The sequence below is a fragment of the Falco cherrug genome, chromosome 2 (assembly GCF_023634085.1).
Source record: "Falco cherrug isolate bFalChe1 chromosome 2, bFalChe1.pri, whole genome shotgun sequence".
In the NCBI taxonomy this organism is placed as follows: Eukaryota; Metazoa; Chordata; class Aves; order Falconiformes; family Falconidae; genus Falco; species Falco cherrug.
In genome coordinates this window covers 26,596,165-26,618,299 of record NC_073698.1, presented here as the reverse complement: position 1 = coordinate 26,618,299, position 22,135 = coordinate 26,596,165, and the positions used below count along the sequence as shown (strand labels likewise).

The 22,135-nt window shown below is 37.6% G+C and overlaps 1 protein-coding gene across 3 annotated transcripts in view; it reads right to left on the bottom strand.

Moving 5' to 3' along the window:
- NBEA (neurobeachin) overlaps nt 1-22,135 on the bottom strand; it is a 510,084-nt gene that overhangs the window by 5,245 nt on the left and 482,704 nt on the right. For 2 of the 3 annotated variants that reach the window (XM_055702674.1, XM_055702673.1), the window contains 6 exons: nt 22,040-22,129; nt 20,342-20,534; nt 17,076-17,147; nt 14,751-14,906; nt 13,691-13,861; nt 3,068-3,169 (listed from right to left, as the gene is read on the bottom strand). In XM_055702674.1, the coding sequence (XP_055558649.1) occupies nt 3,068-3,169; nt 13,691-13,861; nt 14,751-14,906; nt 17,076-17,147; nt 20,342-20,534; nt 22,040-22,129 (784 nt within the window). The remainder of the gene's footprint in view (nt 1-3,067; nt 3,170-13,690; nt 13,862-14,750; nt 14,907-17,075; nt 17,148-20,341; nt 20,535-22,039; nt 22,130-22,135) is intronic. The other variant, XM_027815633.2, reaches the window with a different exon arrangement.

Here is a 22,135-nt window from a genome sequence, read left to right as displayed (position 1 = left end):
ACTGCTTTCCTCCAACAACATGAACTCTCTTTACCCTGCCCATTCACATTAAACAGATGGGGCCCTATCAGTGACTAGTAGGAGCAACTCCCAGAGGGCATATAATCGTATCACTGCATATTTCCCCTATAGACAATGGCAGTCCCTGTAGGTCCTCTCTCCCAACGAATATGTTATATGCATAAATTTCAGTCCTAAATTGTTTTAACAATGGAAGTCATCTGACAGCCAACAGTTACTATGATGTCTGAACTATAAGAGCTTTTAGGAGACCACATTGTAACTGCTATTACTCTAGAGAGATAATAATATGAGATTTTAATATATTTTTATGACTGCTGATGAAAGAAAAAAACAGCTATGAAATCCTCAATGTACATTTTAAGATGCAAACCTAGGCTATTTCCATTTCAAGATCTGTGAGAAAAGCTCATTTGAAAGTGAGATCTGTATTCCTACTAAGAAAAAGAGTCTCTTCTGTGGTAAATGTAATGAGTCATAGTAAATACTAAATGTTTTCTTTTATGAATCACAGGATACTCCTGGACAGCAAAGTAATCTCTTCCTTACACAACCGGCTCATGACCCTGAAAGTAAATTCATTCTGGCAGACTCAGCCACCTCACGTTAAGCCCTTCTAACTTCCCTGAAATTCACAGAGCAGCTGGGTTTGCCCAGGTAGAATGAATCACAGCATCAGTGCATTCACCCATGAGCCCTCTGGTATAGGTTTTCATCTGTGTTTGCATAAAGCCTTATACAGAGTGACCTCAAGCCTGGCTGGGTCCATGAGCTACAACTGCAATGGAATTAACTAATGTTCTTAAATAGTTGAGTTTCAGCTTTGGAAATACTGAAATGCCAGAATGTTACATGAAGTGATGCCTCCACCTTTAGAATAATTACCGTTAGATCTTTCAAAATAAAAGTGTAATGCCTTCACAGCTGAATCGACATGGACAAGAAAAGGCAAAAAGAAAATCTGATTTAAGATGTTACTGTAAAGACATGCAGACTGACCACTCCTTTTGTGGTTTTATTGGATAAGAACTTGCAAACATCAACCTGATGCACAGGATTTTTCTCAGAAGAGTCCTATATGCGCTGTCTCCCTGCCGCAGCAGGTTCTCGAGCACCGTGTGTGTTACCACGTTGCCACAGCCAGCTCCAGAGGGACAGGCTCCCCACGAGGGAGCACAGGCAGCACTCAGGTAGGATGGCAGGGCAATGCAGCACCGCCACGAAATGCAACCTAAGAAACTGGAAAGGGAGTGGAAAGGACAGAAACTGAAGAAGCAGCTTTAAAACAGGCATCTGCTGGAAACCAGAAATAAAACCGGGTTGTTTTTTTTTTCTCTCTGCATTTATATATGGACTAGAGTTCGACGAGGAAGAGCATGAGGAGAGTAACTCAGAGGACAGACTGGGTATACATTTCTCTTGATCAATTACAAACATATTCTGGATTTGATGTAAAAGTCTTGGGTTCTCCAGTAGCTTTTACCTCCAGAAATATATGTTACCAAAACGTCATATACTTAATGAAGCAGAAGATAACTGAGTACAGATTCCAGCTACTTTAATAAGATAAGACCTGTAAAAGAATAGTTGAAAAGGGTACACTATTACAGCAGTAAGAGTGTATAAAGATGCCTTAAAAGATAAGAAATAGCAGTGCTGCAAGAAAAACTTTAGGTTCAGTGTCACTGTACATTTTTTTCATAAATGTCTTGACTTCACCTACGACTGTTATGTAGTATGTCATTACGAGAGTTAATGACCCATTAGGATTTCCTGTTAAAAATGCCTTTACTCAAAAGTTTCACACTCAGCTTTGAAAATAAATGTTGAGCTCCGAGGCAGTATAAATGGCGATAACCCAGGAGCTCAGCTGTGAGCAAAAGCGGGCAGAACAAGCATCACATCCTTCTTAACCTCAGAAGCAGCAAACTTTTTAAAAAGGAATATGAGGATATCCACAGAGATGAACAAAACGGGCATCGCTGTAGACAGAGAAGCAAGTGGCTGGATGTGGATGTAGGCGTGGAGTGGAAATGAGATAGGAAGATATGTAAGGAAGAAGAACCTTAAGGAAGGACAGGGGCAATGTAAGGAAAGCAAATAAGGGAAAAGAGATAACGTAGCACAAAAGAGAGAGAGAAGGGGGAAGACAGTGAGGCAAATAGGAAAGGAAAAAAGACGTGCAGTTTGCCAAATTAAGAGAAGAAGCTGAACAAGAGAGCGCAGTGGGAGAAGAAAAGTGGACATGGACTTAAGTGGGAAAGGAGAAGGTGTACGGAACAAGTAAAATGGAACAAATAAAGGAGAAACAGAACACAGAAAGATGAAGCAAACATTCATTGAGGCACGTGTTTCATTTACATTGATTACCAGTTATACAGGAGACTGCTGCAGGTTTGGAAAGGTATTTTGAACATTTGTATTGGCAATTGTTGGGTACTCTGGATTCCACAGATAACTAACAGGGAGAAAGTGTGAACAGAGGGTTCAAAAAGCTTAACAGAAGAGAGGTAACAACAAGTCTGCAAACTCCTCATTATTTGGAATACCTCACAAAAAAAAAAACCAAAAAACCTACTAGACAAAATGCTGTCCACAGATTCAAAACCAGACAAACTGACCCTGCCTCCCTTGCTAAGGCTGAGCTCAGTCCTACAAACTGCCATTCAATTATGGTCAGGGTGGAGAACTTGCAGCTGGCCCTCCCCCAAATACAGGTCTCTACCAACAAGTTTCTTCAAGATCAGTAAATGTCATTATGAATTGTTGTACAAATTTTTTATCAACTACTCTCCCAGGTCCAAGGGGGAATAGCAGCACAGGCTGGAAGGAACAACCAACTTAATTTGTGTTCAAACCTTGTAAGCCCTGATAGTAAATAATAACATTCAGAGTAAACTGTTGCAGATTCCCCCAGAAATACTACACGTCTTAGTAGAGGAGGCTTTAGATAATTGAAGTATATGTAGCTTGAGGGAAGACTGGGAAGTACCACTAAAAAAGGCTCTAAAACTGTATAGACTTAAAGCATAAAAACATTTCTGACCTTTAGCACCACTGATAACAAGTCCCAGCTCTGCACAGACCGACACGCAGACAACTTCATGGTCATGACCAGTTAGAACAGCGCGAGGAGCTGGATAATCACCTGTAAAAAAAAACCACATGGGAATTAAAACAAAAAGAGCAAAGAACAGAGGAACACCAAACGAGATCTGTTCCATCAACAAAAGAACTTTGCTGCAATTTTCCTGAAATCAGTAGCATCAAAGAGAAGTGCAGTGTGGTTAAATATCTCATACTTAGGTTTCTGAGCAAAATCAATTCAGATGTCACAGTTTCACAGGCAGAGCTTCCCAATTCAAACTCATTCCCAACTCATACATTAACAAAAATGTTAATTCAAAACCAAAACTTCCTTGGTTTAGAAATTATGGACTGTGCGCTGCTTACAATACACAAATTATAACAATACATTACAGTTTCATTACCTAAAAATATTGAAAATGTGTATTTCAGATAAAGAACACGAAGTGTGGTGGTATTAAAAGCAGCTGTAATGTAAAGGTCTGCTATTGGACTTCTATGCCTCCAGACTTCTGCTAGGAACCTAAAGAGCAGCATGAATTGAGGGTGTTCCTGTATTAATGGTCATAATTTCTTTCATGAAACTGGTGGTCAGAAAGAAGAAAGAAGGGACAGGACTGTACTAGAAAGATGCTACTATTGCATAGACATTACTGGTTCAGAGACATACTGACTGCTTACAGATTAAAATTATAGCTAAAAGTGATTATGGGTATACATAATGTTAAATATATCACCATGGATAACTGTCCCATTTTTATCCCATTTAATTTATTGAAGAGTGGGATAGACTACTCCCTAAAAATTTATTTTTTTCTATTCAGAAGCGAAATGTATTTTATTTTGAGTTCAAACAACTGGGCATTTATGGAGTATTTATATGACAAATAGCAACATTTCTGTTGTTTCTAGCAATAACAGATGCTGACATTTTAACGGTGAATCGCCTATATGAAGTAAGGAATTGCTCAGTATTTGATATTGCTTTGCCAGGCAAAGAAAGATAACCAGTAACAAAAAATTAGCAACTTGCTAGATAACATAGATTTCAGCTGGTTATATTTACTTTGTACAAATGAAATATAGAAAGCTGGCAAATTCCAAAGAACTGGAGTTCTGCCAGTATAGTTCAAATACTTTAAAAGGATAAAAGAAATGAGCTAGGGAACTACAGATGAATTACTGTAACATTAATCCTATGCAAAATAACAAAATGGTTAATCCACAGTTCTGTCAACAAAGAATTGGAAGCAAAAATCTCATTAATGCCAGTCACCGTGCTGTACTGGAATAGCAATCTTGTCAAGCAAGCTTCTTTGTTTTTAACAACATGAGAGGTATAGTTGATAAAGATGGCTGTGTTAAAATGGCCTCCATGTATTTTTTTCCAAGATATTTGTCTTAGTAATACAACATTTTGATTTAAACCTGTTTTACATGGGACTGAATGTGGACAACATGGATGGCATAGAAGCGGGTTCAATGATAGATCTTAAAAATTTTGGTCCATAGAAAGGTATTTACTACGAGCTACATATTCAGATACAGGAAATTAGGGTGTCCAATTAGGAGCTGGGAATTGATTCTTGACAGAATCCTAACCAATAATGGATAATACAAAATCTTTGCTGGTAAGATATGGTTGTGTATAAAACTGGTACAAAGATTCACAAGCAACCATATGATGAAGAGAGGAAGAAATTACTCTAACATTCTCTGCATTGCTTAGTTAAACAGAAAGGTAGCAAAATGTGTTTTATTTTATTTATTTTGAATACAGCCAGGTGGAAGGCTGACACTCCTGGACAAGCACAAGCTCTGTTCGCTGGAGAGGAGACTGTTCTGGAAGGCAGTGAGACAGAGAAGGATTTATGGACCCAGAAAGGAAAACTCCCTCAACACTAACTTTAAATGCAATACCCTAGAATAGCAAACTGGAGTCGAGAAATATCTTGCTACTGTAGATAAGAAAGATTAAAGTCTTGTACCCGCATTCACAGAAATGAGCTTAAAGGAGGGTCATACAACTGATATAGAGAATAAGGCTTAAGTGTTTAAAGGGTTTTCTCTCTTTGCTGCACAGGCAGCAATGCAGTGACTTGACCACTGTAGCTGGGAGTCACAGGCATAAACGATGTCCAAGAGCACAAAAATTTATCTTGCAGCTAATGGCACAGCAAGGTCCAATGGGTGAATGGCTGCACACATTTCAACCCTGCAATAAAATGCAGTTTCCCAACTGGAAAAAGGGTTAAACACTAAAATTAAAATGGGAACTACCCAAGTAGCTACGCAATATTGGCATGGGCTTCTGAAAGATATGCGTTAGGAATGGAGGTTTTCACAGACTTTTGTGGGTCAATGAATTAAGTATTTCTTATTGCAGACACTCATATTATATAAACCTGTCAATAAATTAATGAAATGGCTATCTGGGTATGTGACTTGGTAGGATGTTCCAGACCTTTCTTACTTTAAAGGAGAGAAATATTCTGACTTGCAGCCTGAACTTACTTCTGTCTACCTCGTATTTCTTTGTTCTTGTGTCAGCACTGTCCCTTAGCTTCAGATCTTCTCCCCTTCTTGTGTTTTCCCCACTCATGTACTTACAGAATAAATCAGCCCTCTCAGTTGTTCTTCAGACCAAACTCTAAAAGACAGAGTTTTATTTTTATAAAAAATGCCTCTTTTTATTCATTGTAGCAACCCATTTCTGTGCCTGTCTAGCTCCAAGTTGTTTCTTAAAATTTGGGTAGCCAGAACTACATACAACAATAGTCCTTCAAAATTTAGTGTGAACCTACAGTACTTCTTGCGGAACCCTACATAAATTTGGTGTATTTCACTATCTTTCTGAACCAGCTGAGAACTGCCAACCATGGATTCACAGACTCTTTTTGGACCCAATAGTACAGGGTGGGTCAGTCTACCTGGTCCTGTCACTGCATTGTATAGACACTTCCCTACCTCTAACGAAAACAGCTACACCAATAAATCCTAGTTTCCCAATCTTTAATCTAGCCTGAAAGAAAAGAATCTTTCCGGTCTGGAAACTGAAGATGTGAACTGAAAATTGGGCTTTACTGCTAGGGAAGGATAGATGTTGGAAAAAACAGAGAAAGATGCTTTTTGGATATCATCAACCATCAGCTGTATTTGGAGATTTAGATTTTTATCATTGCTGTTGAGAATCCCACTTCCTTTTGAAGTTGGATTTTTGTTCGTTTGTTTGTTTGTTTGTTTCAGGTACATAACAGAAAAATGAAAAGAAAAAAAAATCATCCAACTAAATACAGAATTTTCCACTTCCCTCCCCCCCCACACCATATGTCCTCCTGGAATAAAGAAGAATTATGCCTAAGGGTCATCTTGGCTTAAGCTCTGATCACAGAGGTGTATACAGCAGTGTCATCAGACTGCAAAGGTGAATGACTGAAATTAGATTTTTTTTGAGGGAAAAGAAATAACACAGTTTTCAAAAGGGTATTTTCCTTAGGGTTTCCTAGGAAAACATTATAATATCATGAAACTGTAAAATGTCAGAATATGAAAAATGAGCATATTTAATTGACTACTTGATTTATGAAGGAAAATGCTTATAAGAAGCAATTGCACTGAAACATAGATCTTTGAGTCCTGTTTTTCAGTAAATACAAATTAATAACAGCATATCATTATTAGTAACAGTCCGACAGTAATTGAAAATGGGATTTTCCCCCTTAGGGCTCTAAGAAAAAAATATTCAGTGATACTTTCTACAGGAAAAGTTGTGGCATGGGGAAGAGAACCTCAGTCATATTACATTTTATTTTTAAGGACAGAAGTTGTGAACGCCAGGAATCATTCAAAATCTAACAAAATATTCTGTCACTGTCACATCACCACTGATAGATGCAACAGAGGTCAAAGGCTGCAGCTCTGAGGGAATTGCAGGTGAAAATATCCTACCTAAGAACTGAGATACCATCACTGTAAACTCCCTGTAATTTCCCCAACGGAGCACCTTTGAACTGAATTACTACAGGGCAGAAGGGAAAAAAAAAATAATAAGCTGCATTGTATTTCCAAGCAAGTAAGTTTTTCTACAAAGTCTGAAATTAAATACATCTTCCCTTCTCTCTGAAAAATATAATGCTTGATACTACTATAAGGTTATTCTAGAACAAACGGTGCTCTAGCATGGCAAGGAAACAAAAGAAGAAAAGAAATAGAACAGTGTTATTATTTCTTTCATATTGTCCTTTTCCAGGAATTATGTACAGATTGCTATGGGGACACACCTAAGAGCCTTCTGTATAAAAAAAAAACCATGAGACCACAAGGCAAATTTCAGCTATTTCATCTCTGACTTTGATGGCAGCAAGTACAAGACCATAGCTGAATTGTTTGCTGAAAATAATTTTGTTATTTACTTTAGTATTGGCATTTTTGAGGGTATACTCATCAGAAAAAAACTTAGAAAATACTACGGAAGTGAATACTTTCATGGAAGTGAAAATGTAATAGCATTCTTGAATTTTTACTGTCAGAAAAAAACATCCTGGAGTTTGACGAAAAGATAAGGCTACGATCAATAAATAGGAATATTTCAAAAGAAGAAATAGCCAATAACAATGTCCACAACATGAAGGAGCAATGGTTGTAAAAGAAAGACTGCTGACAGAAAAATATTCATATATTCAAAATATTCTCAGTTCTGGCAGAACTGCTTTATTTGCTGAGGAATGTGAGCAGCACTGTATATATCTACAAGCAATACACCCAGGTGAGCGGATTTCCAGGTACCTTACATCCATCCAGACCCTAAAAGGAAAAATACAGTAGAGGAGAGGTCAGTAAGGATTTGCTATGTCTCTTCCTATTTCTTCCACTAAATTGCTTTGGGAACTTTGGCAAGTTGCTGAACCACCCTGCACTGTACAGCTCCCATGGGGTGTGCAGCAAAGCATGGGCGCAGACATCTGTTGATAAAATGCTAGATATAACCCCATCCGTTCAGGTGTATTGCTGGCACCTTTGTGCAGCAGTCTTAGGAGAGAGGGGTCTTCAGCTACCAGAGTAGAGATGGTGCCAAGTAAAAATTACACACTAGTTTTCAAAGTGCTTCTACTCTGGCAGAACAGCGCTAAGATACTGTGTTTTAAAAATTGATACCCAGATTGTACAAATGTACAAGTACCATAATAACTCTAAACAGGCAAAGCAGATTGCGTGTGTGCCAATGCGCTTGCGCAGGACCTTCAGACAGCCGTCCAGTCCACTTGGTACAGAACATACTGGTGGCTATTTTTAAACCGCTGCCCTTTCAAGGTTAAACTAGGGCATATTAAAATGTAGAGGGATATAAAAGAATAAGTAAATATTCTGAGTTCAGAATAACTACTGTTTCAAGAGACAAACTCACAAACCCTTCAATGTTCACCATTTAAAAATGTTTCAAAAATATGTTATGTAAAATGAACACATAAAGGAATACTTCATGACAGACTTTTAAAAAGTGCAGGTTAACCGGAGAAAGAGCGCTTGCCCTCCCTTTGAGGTACATACAGAATATACTCACTGGGACAGGACAAATTGTTAGCACCTCTGAGGATTACATTATAATGCTAAACAAACCCAGTTTAGGACTGATAGACACAGGTTTTTTCCAGTGGTCAGCACAGTTCCCGTTAGAAAAAACAGGGTTAACTCACACCTCTTGTGACCATCCTCTTGGAAGCTACAATAGGTAATGAGAAATGTCAAGTCCCGAGATCAATGAAATTTCAGGCTCTAGGGACAAAACAGGAATAGCATTGATCCTTTTAAAGAACACCAGTCAGAGGATGAATGTAATATATTGCACAGAAAGGCTCAAGAGGATAAGCGGCCAAGTCCAACATACTTACCTGACAAAAAATTCCATCAGCTTTTAGCACAAGCTGCCTACCCTTCCCTTCTTTCATGCAGGAGTCTGATTCCAATTAAAGTGTGCAAATTAATTTTTATCACTTCCAAATTAGTTTCTGAATTTGTGTCTGTTTCAGATGAAAGCATCTGTCCCTCACTTTTCTGCTATTCTATCATCCGCTTTGGTATCTGTTCAAAGACTCAGAGATAATTCTCAATTTCAAAGTCACTTGTTTGAAACAGACATTCAATAAAGCAATCATAAAATATAAAAATAAAACAACTATAACGATACATGTTGAACTCCAGGGCATATTATGTACTCTCTTTGCTCCTTTTTGTGATGACTAATACAGTTGCTATGTGAGAAGAAATTTGTATACAAATTAGAGTTCAGCTAAAACAAATCCCTATATACCATAAAGAGAAAAAAAATTGAAACACAAATTGTCAAACTCTATCACAATAACTTTTCTATTCAATCCTTAGAACTGCAAAGATTTACATTTTCCAGATCACTTCAAAGAATTAAAATAAGCAAACTAAGTCCTGTGATTGTGCCAGGTCTTCCTAAGAGAAAACAGATTCCTTTCACTGTTCTTTCAACCACAGCAGATTTATATAATGTGGTCATCAACTGCATAAGGTGCAGATCTGGATTACCTATTGCAGATGGACAATTTTGGCTTAGAAAGTAGGTATCTGACCCTGGTGAGATGACTAAGCTTCATTCAGGGAGTGTTCCTTCCAGAGGCAGTACTTAACTAAGCAAGGATCAAGAAATAAGGGGAGGCTCAAAATCTCATAAACATATATAAAAACCTGCTTTCAACTGCCTTTCAGCCTGAAGGAATTCATGCCACATCTCCCACTTTCCAGGAGCATCCCCAGGCACCAGCCTCTAGTCTAGGCTGGAAAAGCATATTTTCTGTCACTGCTATTGGAGCTCAGCAATTGTATAGCCATGAAACCAAGTTTGTTGGACCAGGGAATGTACAAGTAGGGAGATTTGCCCTACATACTGCTGTTGAAGGTATGTACTCTTGGTTCTTGATTTCTTGATCTCTATTTCTATCCAATCATCAAGTCGCATAAGATCCATTAACAAGAGCAGAGAAAATAATTTTGCTTTCCACCAAAGCTGGAGGTTCACAGGGGGCCCCTCCCACATTAATTTATAGCCTGATAGTCAGCATATGCTTGTGAATATGGGAAAGTGGGTTTGAATTCCCCCAGTCTCTGGAGGCTGAGAACTTAGTCTCCCACTTCCTGGACAAACATTCTAACCAGAAGGTTTTTCACAAGCTATTTTTGAAAGCTAATCCATGGAAAACATTGTATTTAAAATATGGTAAAACTTCAGTCTTCTCATACCAATTGTGAGAAGCGTTAAGAAATTTTGACAAGTGAAAAAAATTGGAAACTCCTTTTTGATGCTTATTGTAGAAAAAAAGTGATAACTTCATAGATGCATTGACTGGAAAAAATATTTTAAAATCATAAAAATGAAGATCATGCTTTCACAGGCACGTTTTCAACTACTGAGTTGGAGCAGTCACTTGCAAGAGTCTTATCCAAGACGCAATTTTTCACCACTCTCTTTAAACCAGAGCTGGTTCTGTATTTCCCACAGACAGAGCTGAGGTCACCCTCTGAGCACCTGTTTGCACTGGTATTTTCAGCAGAGGGCTCTACACCAGTCTGACAGGTTAGGTTATTGACATACATGTTGTTTAGTAAAAATTTCATCTAACTCATGGATTCTGAAATATGGAATTTTAGCAGAATCAGTAAAGGGTTTGTTCTGACAGGTTTTGCCCCAGATTATTTCACAATAAATAATTCTGCTTGCTATGTTTTCTAATGAAATGCTAGCTACATTTTTCTGTACAAATGTTACATTATATAAACTATTTAGGACTTGCTCCCCCTGCCCCGCAATTTCCGGCCCCCCCCCCCCCCCCCCCCCAACATTTTCTGAAACAACTGAAGTTCCTTTTGGTAATTGGATGCATTGAAGCTGAAATTGATAATTAACTGTCTTTCAGCTTAAAAGATCATTATAAAGTCAAGCATCTAACCCAGATAATTACTATAGCTGACATTTTTCTTTAATTTCTTCACCTTCTTACAGTCTGTGGTATAAAATACCTTATCTGTGTCTCCAGATGACAGCTTTTAAAAAACTAAGCCCCCTTTTCCCCCCTGAAAATATCATCTACATCTTTCTAAAAATTCATTCTAAAGATGTTAACTAATTGGATTTGACCTACAGCGAACATCTCACTTTCATTTTTCCCGCAAGGTAAATCCTAATCTTCTACCAGTAAGTATAAAAGAAGAGTAGATTAGGAAATATTTATTTACTACTTCAGCAGCTTTAACTATGTAAAACTTCAAACATATTTCCATAAGGATTGTTGAGAATGCTTCACTCCTGAAAATGAGTATAGAGGGAATCTACCATACAACAACTGTCATCTGTTCATGGTAGGGAACAGACTCCAGTAGTAATTACTTCAGCAGAAAGATTTAGTAACTGTGGAAGTTTTAAAAGGCAGAAGATCCGTCGGGCATATAATCACTCGTGATCTATCTACTGATGAACGTTCATGAAAAGTCAAAGTAGCTGTTAATAAGGATATGCTTACAACACATAAGGTTCTGGTTATAGTACAGTACTAGTACATAATTAGCACACCCATGATAACTTTAATGCCATGAGTAGTGATAGCAATAATAGTGATGACATCACACTTCCTCAACATGAGTCTACAACATGCCTACAACATGAGTAGTAAGAAACCTGATCAATACTTTTCAAAGCTACCACAGTGGACTTGGGTATTTAATCTTCTTGAGATCTGCTACCTGTGCCTGTGAGATTACATTTGCCTGGACCCGACTATCATCTGCAGTGCAGTCTCCCATTAATCTAACTATAAGGCCTTTTCTTCAGCAAAACAGCGCCTTATCCACATAGACATAGAGACAAAGAACAAATAATACAATTTGGGTTTGTTTTCATTTATTTCTGTCAGCCAACTGATATCCTTTCTTTTCATAAAATTAAGGCTCTCCATGGCAGACACTTCCAAAGTTACACAGCTAAGATACTAAACGTGAGATTCCAAGAAGTTACACTTTCTTGCATTCAGACATGTTCATGATGACAAAAAGGTATCAGAACTAAAACAAATCTATCAGCAAAAGAATTGGAGCAGTTTGTAGGGAGATGCTAATGGCAAGGCTGTCCAAGCCCCATAAAATCAAAGGAAGTAAAGAAAAAGTCTTACATTTTTTCTTTAATGAAAGGAGCAAGAGAAAGCTCTTATTTTTTTTCTGACTCTTGGCATAGAAGTTACTAATACTTGATATGAATCACACAGTCACTCAAAGAAGCAAAACGCCATCAAGCTAACAGACTGCCTTGACATGAAATTCTTTTTCAGACTGAATTTTTCCCTATGTGAGAATTAAGTGCTAAAAAAGCTCTGGAATATACATAAAAATTAGAGGAATTTGTTATGGGAACACAATTTTAGTTTCCCCCCCCTCCAGTTTCCCTCTGTTATAGAAGCAAAAGAAAGATGAGAAAGTGAGGCTTTTGTTTGTCTCCCCTTTGCTCTGCTTACAGACAAAGGAAGAAAATTAGAACACAAATAAAAAATCTGCTCCTGCAAAATTAACAAAATATTTACTTTGTAGCAAATAAAACACTTTTCTACCAGACATTCAGTTGAGGAAATACTTTCACTTAGATGTCTGTAACTGATGGGTCTACAACTGCCTCCAGTCAGTACTTATACCAGAGACCAAAGCTGATAGCGATGGATTTTTCCATGTTTATCCAAAGAGGCAATAACCATAACCCAGTGCGGAAAGTAATCATCAGAATTCAGAAACTGCTTTAAATGAAATGGATTTAGTGTTGTACAAAACAGCTCTAGTATATGGAAAAAAATTGCTCTTGTCTTTAGCTGTGGTCACATTTCTGGCTTGGGTGAAGGGATCCCTTCATCCCTTGGGTGAAGGGAATTAGTAGTGCATTTTAAGTGCCCTCTTATATAAGTAATCATCATCATAATCATTATTATTATTATTGTGTCCTGTTCACTCTGCAAAACACTGATAGTTAGTCCCCTGCAAATGAAGTGCAAACTCTTCCTGACATTTTATCTTTTCCTATTTTTATTCAGTCACATTGCTTCTCCAAAGGTTCACTTGCTATAGAAAGACCTTTCTCAAAGAAACTCATTTGATTCCATGGCATGTGAGACATTCCTTTTTTGAAATGGCAAGCAGCTGATATAGCAGGCTGTAGCACAAAAGGAGTAAGTTAAAATGCCAAAAATTATTTCTTGGGAAAGTCAAAATATAGTGATATACATCCTGTCACTTAAAGGCCATAACCATCTTGTTCTAGTTTATAATGACATGATGCTATAAGTGATAAAGGCAATTACAAATTTAAGAATTACTCCCATATTATTATCTATTATCACACACAGACTGTTTAAACATTTGGCTAGTACTCAATGAATTGCTTAGCATGTGGTGCTCTTCTTATCAACCTGCAAGTGAAATAATCAATATATTTGGCAATACCTTCTGAAGCTAGCAGAAGGAATGCTAGAAAGGAATAGGCGTGACAGAGGACCTCTTAGGAAGGTGTTTTTTACAGGATACTTACTGCTGTTTGGATTGTCACCTATAATATGATGTCGGCCACTCCAGTACCAAAGCAGCAATGTAGCATCACGAGACCCAGACACGATGTAGCAATCACCACCAATATAGGACTCTGATCTGGCAAGGCAAGTCACGACATCCCAGTGGCCAAAAACAATCTGAGTTAATTTTCCTGGTGGGAGTGTAAAGTGATACAAATTCAGGTTTTTAAAGTACTTGCTGCATTTAGAAATCATTAACTAAATCATGAACAAATATTCAGTTCAAATGTAATTTTTGCCTCATGGCCCTTAATTAGAGTTCACTACATGCTACAAAAAGTTAAAAAATTACAAAGATAAAACTTTTTTTTCTTTGCTTTTTATGTTCTTATTGAGGGCTGTGATCTGTGTCAATCCATATCCTAACCCTTATCTCTGAAAATCAAGTCAGTGCTGCAGTCGCTGAATATTAAGTGGAGTTACTGATCCATCAGTACTTAAGCAATGGTGTTAGAACACTATCTGTGAATTTATTTCATGAATTATATGCATAAGACAGCACATGAACTTTTCCATAATGGTGCTACATTATTATATTAAAATGTATATTTGTTCTACATTAATGTCAAACTAAGGTTTACTGTGATCGTCAGCTCCTTCTTTCTATTATTGCAATCAGTTTTTAGTAATATACTGAATGACATTAGGCTAAGCAATCAGACAAAGAAACAGAATACTGGTTCCTGGTAGCAGGCTACGCAACCTGCTTCCTTATTACATGAAATAAATAGAGAGAAACAATATAGTCATGAAAATATTGTAACAAAAAGTTTGGTTGATCCTTTTAATATAACTATGGCTTTCAAAAACTGTATGCCTTTCTGTTTCCTTTTACACTCTTTATCTTCCATTTTAAAAAAAAGCATCTTAAAGCTATCATGCTCAAACAATCATGCAGAATTTTATAAACTGCCCTTTATCATTTGTTGAGGGGTAAGCGCAGATATTAGATATGGCAGTATTAAGACAAGGGCTCACTTTGTGACCCAAGAAGGAACAGGTAGTAATATTTAGTGTCACCTGTTTCTGTAGAATAAACTCGAAAGCTCTTGTCCCAGAAACCACAAATAAGAATGTAGCGATTATCTGCTGTGACCACGAAGCAATGTGCATTGATCTGGATGCTCTGATCCACAAGGTCTGTGATCTGCCGTTTGTTCACACCAGAGTTATTGGCTGTAACAAAATGCAAAACACATTTTACAAGAAAGCCATTCCAACACCTTCCTGTCATCCACTTACAGGAGAAAATGAATACATTTAACTTTCAATGAACTGTGAATTTGTTGTTGAGTAAGCATTTTGAATATGAACATTTAGAGCTGTCTATATGGGTGTCAGAAATACAAAATTATTGTGAGATTTCTGGTTTCCCTTTGAATAAGACAAAAGATTTTACAGGAGATGACAATTTCTTCTACACTGCCTGATGCACTGCATAATATGTGGTAATATTTTAAGTGTTCTGCTGAAGTACTCGCCAAACCCAAACTGAACTAGGGGAAAGTGATGGAAGTCCATTGAAAATACCAAGTCAACGCTAACAATACTGCAGAAACTCAGCTCCTGCTGGTTGGTATCTCTCCTACAGAAAACTTCCCAGCTTGTATCGTGTGACCTTGGCATCCCCCATACCTGCAGATGCTTAACTGGATCAAAGACATCAGGATACAGCTAGTGAAGCTCCTCACGTCTAATGTGCTTTTTCAACACTGTCTTATCACCTGCTCCTCAAGCAGGCAGCCAGGCCACAGTCAGCAATGTTAAAAGAGGCGATGTCACCTGGAAATTTCCCCAGACAGAGGGAAAAGGAATGGTTCATGCAGAATCCCACCACCCTGACTATAAAATGGAGCTGTTAGGAAGGACTAGGAGTAACCAGCCAACATGCTCGGTACTTCCTGCAACACAACAGGCTTTGGCAATGCAACAAAGCCGTGTCCCTCTCACCTAACATTAACTTTCTAGAAGTTCAGTATATAATATAAGTTAATTACCTATGCTCCCTCTATACTTGCTGGAGAGAGAGAAATCGCTTCACATGGCAAGTCATCTCACCCTGTAATAGCTGTCCAAGTGCTAGACAACTCCAGAAGATGGTTTCTCTTTCTACAGTAGCTACAGAGGGAACCTTGACAACCAACTCCAGTTAATTGAAGTTAGGTAAGATAAAACTCACTCTGACAGACATGTTTCTCCTAACGTAGAAACACGACAATGCAGGTAATATTCTGACATTTCTTTTGTCCCTATTTTTGGTTATTCTAATTAAATTGCTCACAACTGCATGAAATAAAAGACTCAACACAAAAACCCCAACCTATTTTACATTTGCTTGTAAAAGTTAATACCATGTTCATATACATTCCAAGAACACATATTTAAATTAACAGATCCTTTATATCCATCCACTGAAAGATAATGAATAACAGATTACTCAGATTTCCAGAACAGGTGGGCACAATAGTTGTGCCCTAGCTTTTGAGAGGAAAATCTGAAGAGAAAACCTTTGTCATTATATGAGCAAATGAAGCATACAGAATGCGAAAGCTAAGTCTGCTGAGGTACTTGTATATAAATCTTTCAGCCACAAATATTGACACAGACGAAAAAGGAACTTTTCATCTGGAGATGTTTAAAAATGCATTTTTTTCTCACCAATGCTGCAAAATTGTCTTTAAGAACCTTCCCTATACCCAATTTCTATCTCAAAAATATGCCTACTGGAAAAAAAAAACCCAAAACCACAACCACAAAGCAAATAGTTGCAAGAGAAATAATGACTTAGGAGTACAAGACCTGCAATCTAACAGTTTTAGCAGATGCTATTTCTCAAAATATTTCACCTTCTCAAATATTTTTGGATTTTAAAAATACAATCATGCATGCATCAATTTAGGATCCAGTCTTTTCTTTATTAATTTAGTAATGGCAACTAAAACAATCCAAATCATAAATTGAATGAAAATAAACGGATCTGCATCTGCACTGATGTACACAGAGCTGGCTGTAAGAAATGAAAGTATGTGAACTCTACCAGACCCTCACATCTTATTTTACTAATATGACCTGATAAGAGAACAGAATTATAGATATGGGCTGACAATGTAACTCACTTAATTGGTTGTTTCTTAAATACCAATTGTTTGTGATGTTAATAACAAATAGCACTCATGTAATTCATGCAGCATCAATAGCTAATGCATTTAGTTCTTCAGGACTGACAAGAATAAATATTTTCCTATCTGCCATGTTAAATGAAGCATAATATACAAATATAGCTTAATCAATAATTCTTGAAAATGCCATGTTCAAATATATTGCTACATTTTCATCTTGACATACCAATCAATGGATCCATTTCAATTGGAAGGTGATGGGCTTGATCCAAAGAATATCCTGGGGCTCCCCGAAGGCCTATGCATGAAAAGAAGAATAAAGCACATAGGAAACTTGTTGTCTAAATTTTTTATATGATTTATCTATGTTTAAAACTGCATTATTGGATTATTTTATATATAAAAAGTAACTTTTTACTATTACTTGTTCTATGAATATTTTAAGATACCTTCCTCTGTGCTACACAAATATGCATTTCTTAATTCTTCATGTAATTATAAACGTATGAGCACAAATTTCATCACAAGTTCTACAATCACATTCATTAAATAACTTTAAAATAGAGTAACAAGAGAATTTTTATTTTTACATTGAGCACTGTATGAGATCTTACAATAGCACAGAAACTAAGAATAATTGGATTAAACATTGTTATGAGTTCCTCACATATGGAAAACCATAAGTGACAGAAACTTGGACTTTTAATGGATTTATCTAGATATTTTAGCTGGGAAATTGTGGGCTACAGTAAATTTGCTACAATTGCTCCTATTAGTTCTATCCTGAGCAGCCCTTTTGCTGTTCAAATGTGCATCAGGGGCTGCGTATTTAGTGTTATCTGCTCTCATGCCCAGGCAGCACTGTTTTGGCTCTTCTGAGTACCTTTCCTAGCATATAAATCACAATGGTCACCAATGAAAACACAATTTTTATCAGGAGCTGCCAAGTTGCACAAGAATATCATCCATAAGAGGAGATACAACATTCTGGAGAACACAATTTTCTAATACTGCAACAGACAACCAGAGGAGGTAAAAGAAAACTTTCTCTACAGCTGGCTCTGCCATCTTCTGAAAAACATCACTCTGAGAACATCTCATTCCCTCCTTTCTTTCTCTTCTTTCAAAACCAAACCAGTTTGGGACAAATCTTTACTGGTATTAACTCAGATTAATTTGCTTCTGTTGCAAGGCAACTATGTAAATGCCCTCTACTGTGTACAAACTCTAAAGTTCTACATACATCCCACAGCAGTAAAAGTGGTCCATGTACACATTTGTGTAGACGAAACTATCCTTTATACTAGAGTTGTGATTTATTAAAATAATATTACGGTAATAGTAGGAAATTAATACCCTGTCCTGGATTAGCCCCTTGCAAAAAAAAAAGACATTGCCAAGGATTTAAAAGTTAAGAAAATCATCAAATGAGTTTTGATTCTCCAGTCTTGTTTTCCTGTCTCTTTCTGCTATAATATATGCAGAAAGCATTCCTCTCTCAAATTTACACCAGAGGTTTTCAAATGGGGTGAAATTTAGTTCACGGTTGGTTCATGACATGAATTCTTCATGTTTGAACATGACTTATGTTTTACAAAAGTTTATCTGAAAAACTAAGATCTAAGTCACATGGATTGTAAAGGCCACCATGACCTCTACCAAACTAGATGACTTCAAATAACAGTTGTTAAGGAAAACCTTGAAAACCAGGATATGGCAATAATAGTGACCTTGACTCCTTCACATTAAAGTATGGGTAGGAGCTTTGGCTTCCCCTCACTTGACAGTCTGGATGAGAAAGGGGTACTTGAGTACTAAATAAGCCTCCTCAAATGGACGAGACATCAATGATGATGGGTACAGAGTACTTGGGCAGCATCCCTGAAAATACAGGGGAACTGATTAGGAATTAGTCAGCCAATGGTAGTCAAAAGAGTATCAAAATATCAGGGGATAATTTCTGTACCTCTGAATCACTTCTGACATTGGGCTATTTGATTGAGGATGCTGTCATAAAATATTTTTTAAAAAAAATGTTTTATTTGCATTTTTTCCCCTCTAAGTTTTTCCCTTTTATTTTAAAGAAATAGGCAAAACATTTTTACATCTAAAGCAGCTTCTCCTGATGGAGTATCATAAATGTACGGATTTGTGAAAAGCAATCAGATATCCTGTTCTATTCCTGTCCTATTCTCTAAACCACCACACAAAGTTTTTCTGTGAACAGAGAACAGCTACCTTCTGAATACATGCAAAATTTAATATCCCTGCTAACATTACTAAAACTTTCAGAATGAAATTAATATTAAACATTATATCACTACTCAGATTTCAGTGATATTAACTTTACTTGCTCTGATCGTTCCTCTAAATGCATGCCTATAAGTGAACTCCCATTCATTCTTCTAAGTCTTGCTTCTAACAGCAGTCTTTGGCCAGCCTTGTGCATAGGGGGCAGGATCTATTTCACCTGACTTGAATTATTCACTGAGATGCTTACATTTAAGCCAGTGAATTTCCTAGGTAATCTACAATCCCTTTACGTCTACTGAAGGTAGATATCTATACCTAAATATCACAAATCCCTCTCCAGGAGGACCTACTTCTGTCCAAGGCTGCCTCTTGTGCAAAAAGAGTGGAGGACTTTTCTTTTTTTTTGCCTAGTTCCTACAAAGTTCCTCAGCCAGCTACAGAGTCCCACTCTCAAATACAAGGTAGCTTCTTGCTTTTCCCAGGTGGTACAAAACCTTCAAGAGTTTCCAGATACTGAAGCATAAGAGCTACCCCAGCAGGGAGCTACCTTGGAAAATGAAACCCGCTCTTCCCTTCATGTACCTCATGGCCCCACCACCTATTTAGTAATCCCTGGGACAACCTCAGCACTTACTTGTCCAGGTAAGGACACAGGACAGCCCTAGCAGCAATACAGAGAGGTGAGCAGAGGAGCTGGAAGGGAAATTTGGGATGAGCTTGTTGGATGGGCTTTTGGGAGGGCATGAAGAAACTTCTCTTCAGAACAGTTCACTGTCTGGCTGCTTAGGCTTGCTTAGGATCCCATGTTATCCAACGGTGCCTGAGGGGAAGGCTTATGACAAGCTCCCGGACAGACCCGAAATCTCTCTCAAGCAGCAGACAGTGCCGTATGCTCTCTGGCATGCCAGTATGTATTCCTGAAACCTGGGACACATTAATATCAGCTGTGTCAAGAACAGCAGCACTCTCCTGAAAAGCATTATCAAAGACTGATCCCGATGTAACCACAGATCGATTGGCTGCCATGGTGATGTGCTGCTGTTAGGGAGAGTGTTTCCAGGAACGACTCCAGAGAAAACACAAGCTTTGATTATTTGACACAAACCAGAAAAAAACAATAAATTTTTGCGCACAGCCAGGTGAGTGAGACTAACCCACATCCAGCTAAACTGCACTCAAAATTAAAGCTGTGCCATTAAGGTCTTCAAATTCAAATGAAATGTGCCTATGAGAACCTACCTACGGTGTTGTGCCATCGATTGACTGCAAACAGCCTGCTGCAAGTGACAGTCACCACGGCAGGGATGGTCAAGTGGGGCAGCGTGTTGGCTGCTACGTGTGTGACGGGGGAATTGGATGGGAACTTCAGCACCATGATGACATCCTGCTGCATCTGATCTTTAAACATGAGGGGGCTCTGTGGAAGGAAACACTGTTGAGTAGAAAGGAGAAGAGAGCAGAAGAAAACAGAAGGGATAACACAATTAGTGAGGAGGTCTGAGGGAAAAGGAGGTTAAAAAAAGAGCAGGCAAGCGTGTGCACATACAGGGAAAACAACACTACCTGTGCGTCTACACTAGTGATGGAGGAGAGCAAGATCAGAAGCTATTATTGGATCATTACACGAGGATAAGCAGAGAATAGGTATGGTAAGGGTTATCATTACAGGGCGCAAAATGACCATTAGCATTAATTAATGTACAGTAATATGCAAAATATCACAGCAGTTAATATTCATACAATCAAGATACAAGTCAAATAAGAGCATTAATCAATTAATACATCATAAATATAAACGCTATAAACTACGACAGTTGAAAAAAGAAATTTTAAGAGGGACTCAAAAACTCACAGATATTTCATTTTTCTTAATGAATTCTTTATATGAAATACAGCATTTTCAAACAGAGACAATTTAATTCTATCTAAAACATACTTATTAGGGAGTCTGTAAGAAATTATAAACCTGTTTGATGACTCTACACGACACAGTTTTTCATACATGGACAATAATACTATTATTAAGTACTGTTTTAGATGTTATTTTTTTCAACCACTGTTATAACAAATAGAATTATTTCTAGAAGTTCAAACAATTCTTCATACTTATCCATTTAAATTATTATTAAAAATATATTCTCCATATTTGAGAATATAAAATAAATATTATTTTTGTTTGACATCTACACATACTTGAAATAACACAGCTTACACTTCCAGACCAATTCCCACTTTTGCAGTGTACAACTAGACAGAGTGATTTCCTTGTAGATAGATAAAATGATTGAAACTACTGCACGTATTACTGTCGATTTATGAAACTTAAAAGAAAATATCTAGCTCTAAGCATTTAATCAAAGGCACTGAGGGGCACAGAGATCTGTCTTGTTCAGTCTGGCTATTTCATATGATTCTTTGCATGAAGCAGAGAGAAGAATGTGTTGGGAATGAGTTTTGGCATTCAAATTGAAATTTGAAATATACATTGTATTCTCCCAGGGTAACAGGCGGGAGGATTCCAGCATGATTTGAACTCCAAAACTTCAGTTTTGTCAAACAGGCATTGTTCATAAATCAGCCCCTAACAATGCAGCCTTTAAAACAAAACAAAACAAAACAACATGCTCACTGTAAGAAAAGCCTGCAGTCATACTCACAGAATTAAGAATGTAAATTTGTATTTATCAAGTGTGCGTTTATGAAGACAGGGCCTTTTTATACAATGTTAGACAGGAAAAGCCAGGACTATAGGAGGCTAAAGCTATTCAAACCTCCACCTTGCTCTGCTGGAGCGCTGTGAGCCATTGCTGCCAGGAGAAAGTACAGCTGCACGGGCAACAGAGGGCATTAAAACTGTTGCTTAATGGGTACTTTATGAGCTACAAAGGATCCTCAGGTTCAAAGGGAATGCATTCCCGGCCAGCAGTTATGTCTTACCAGGTGCATGGCAGAGCTCCGAGGTGGATGGGGCTCAATAAGCAACTGTGATGGCGTCTGTCCAAAGTTCTGTATCTGCGCCTCCATGGCCTGCGG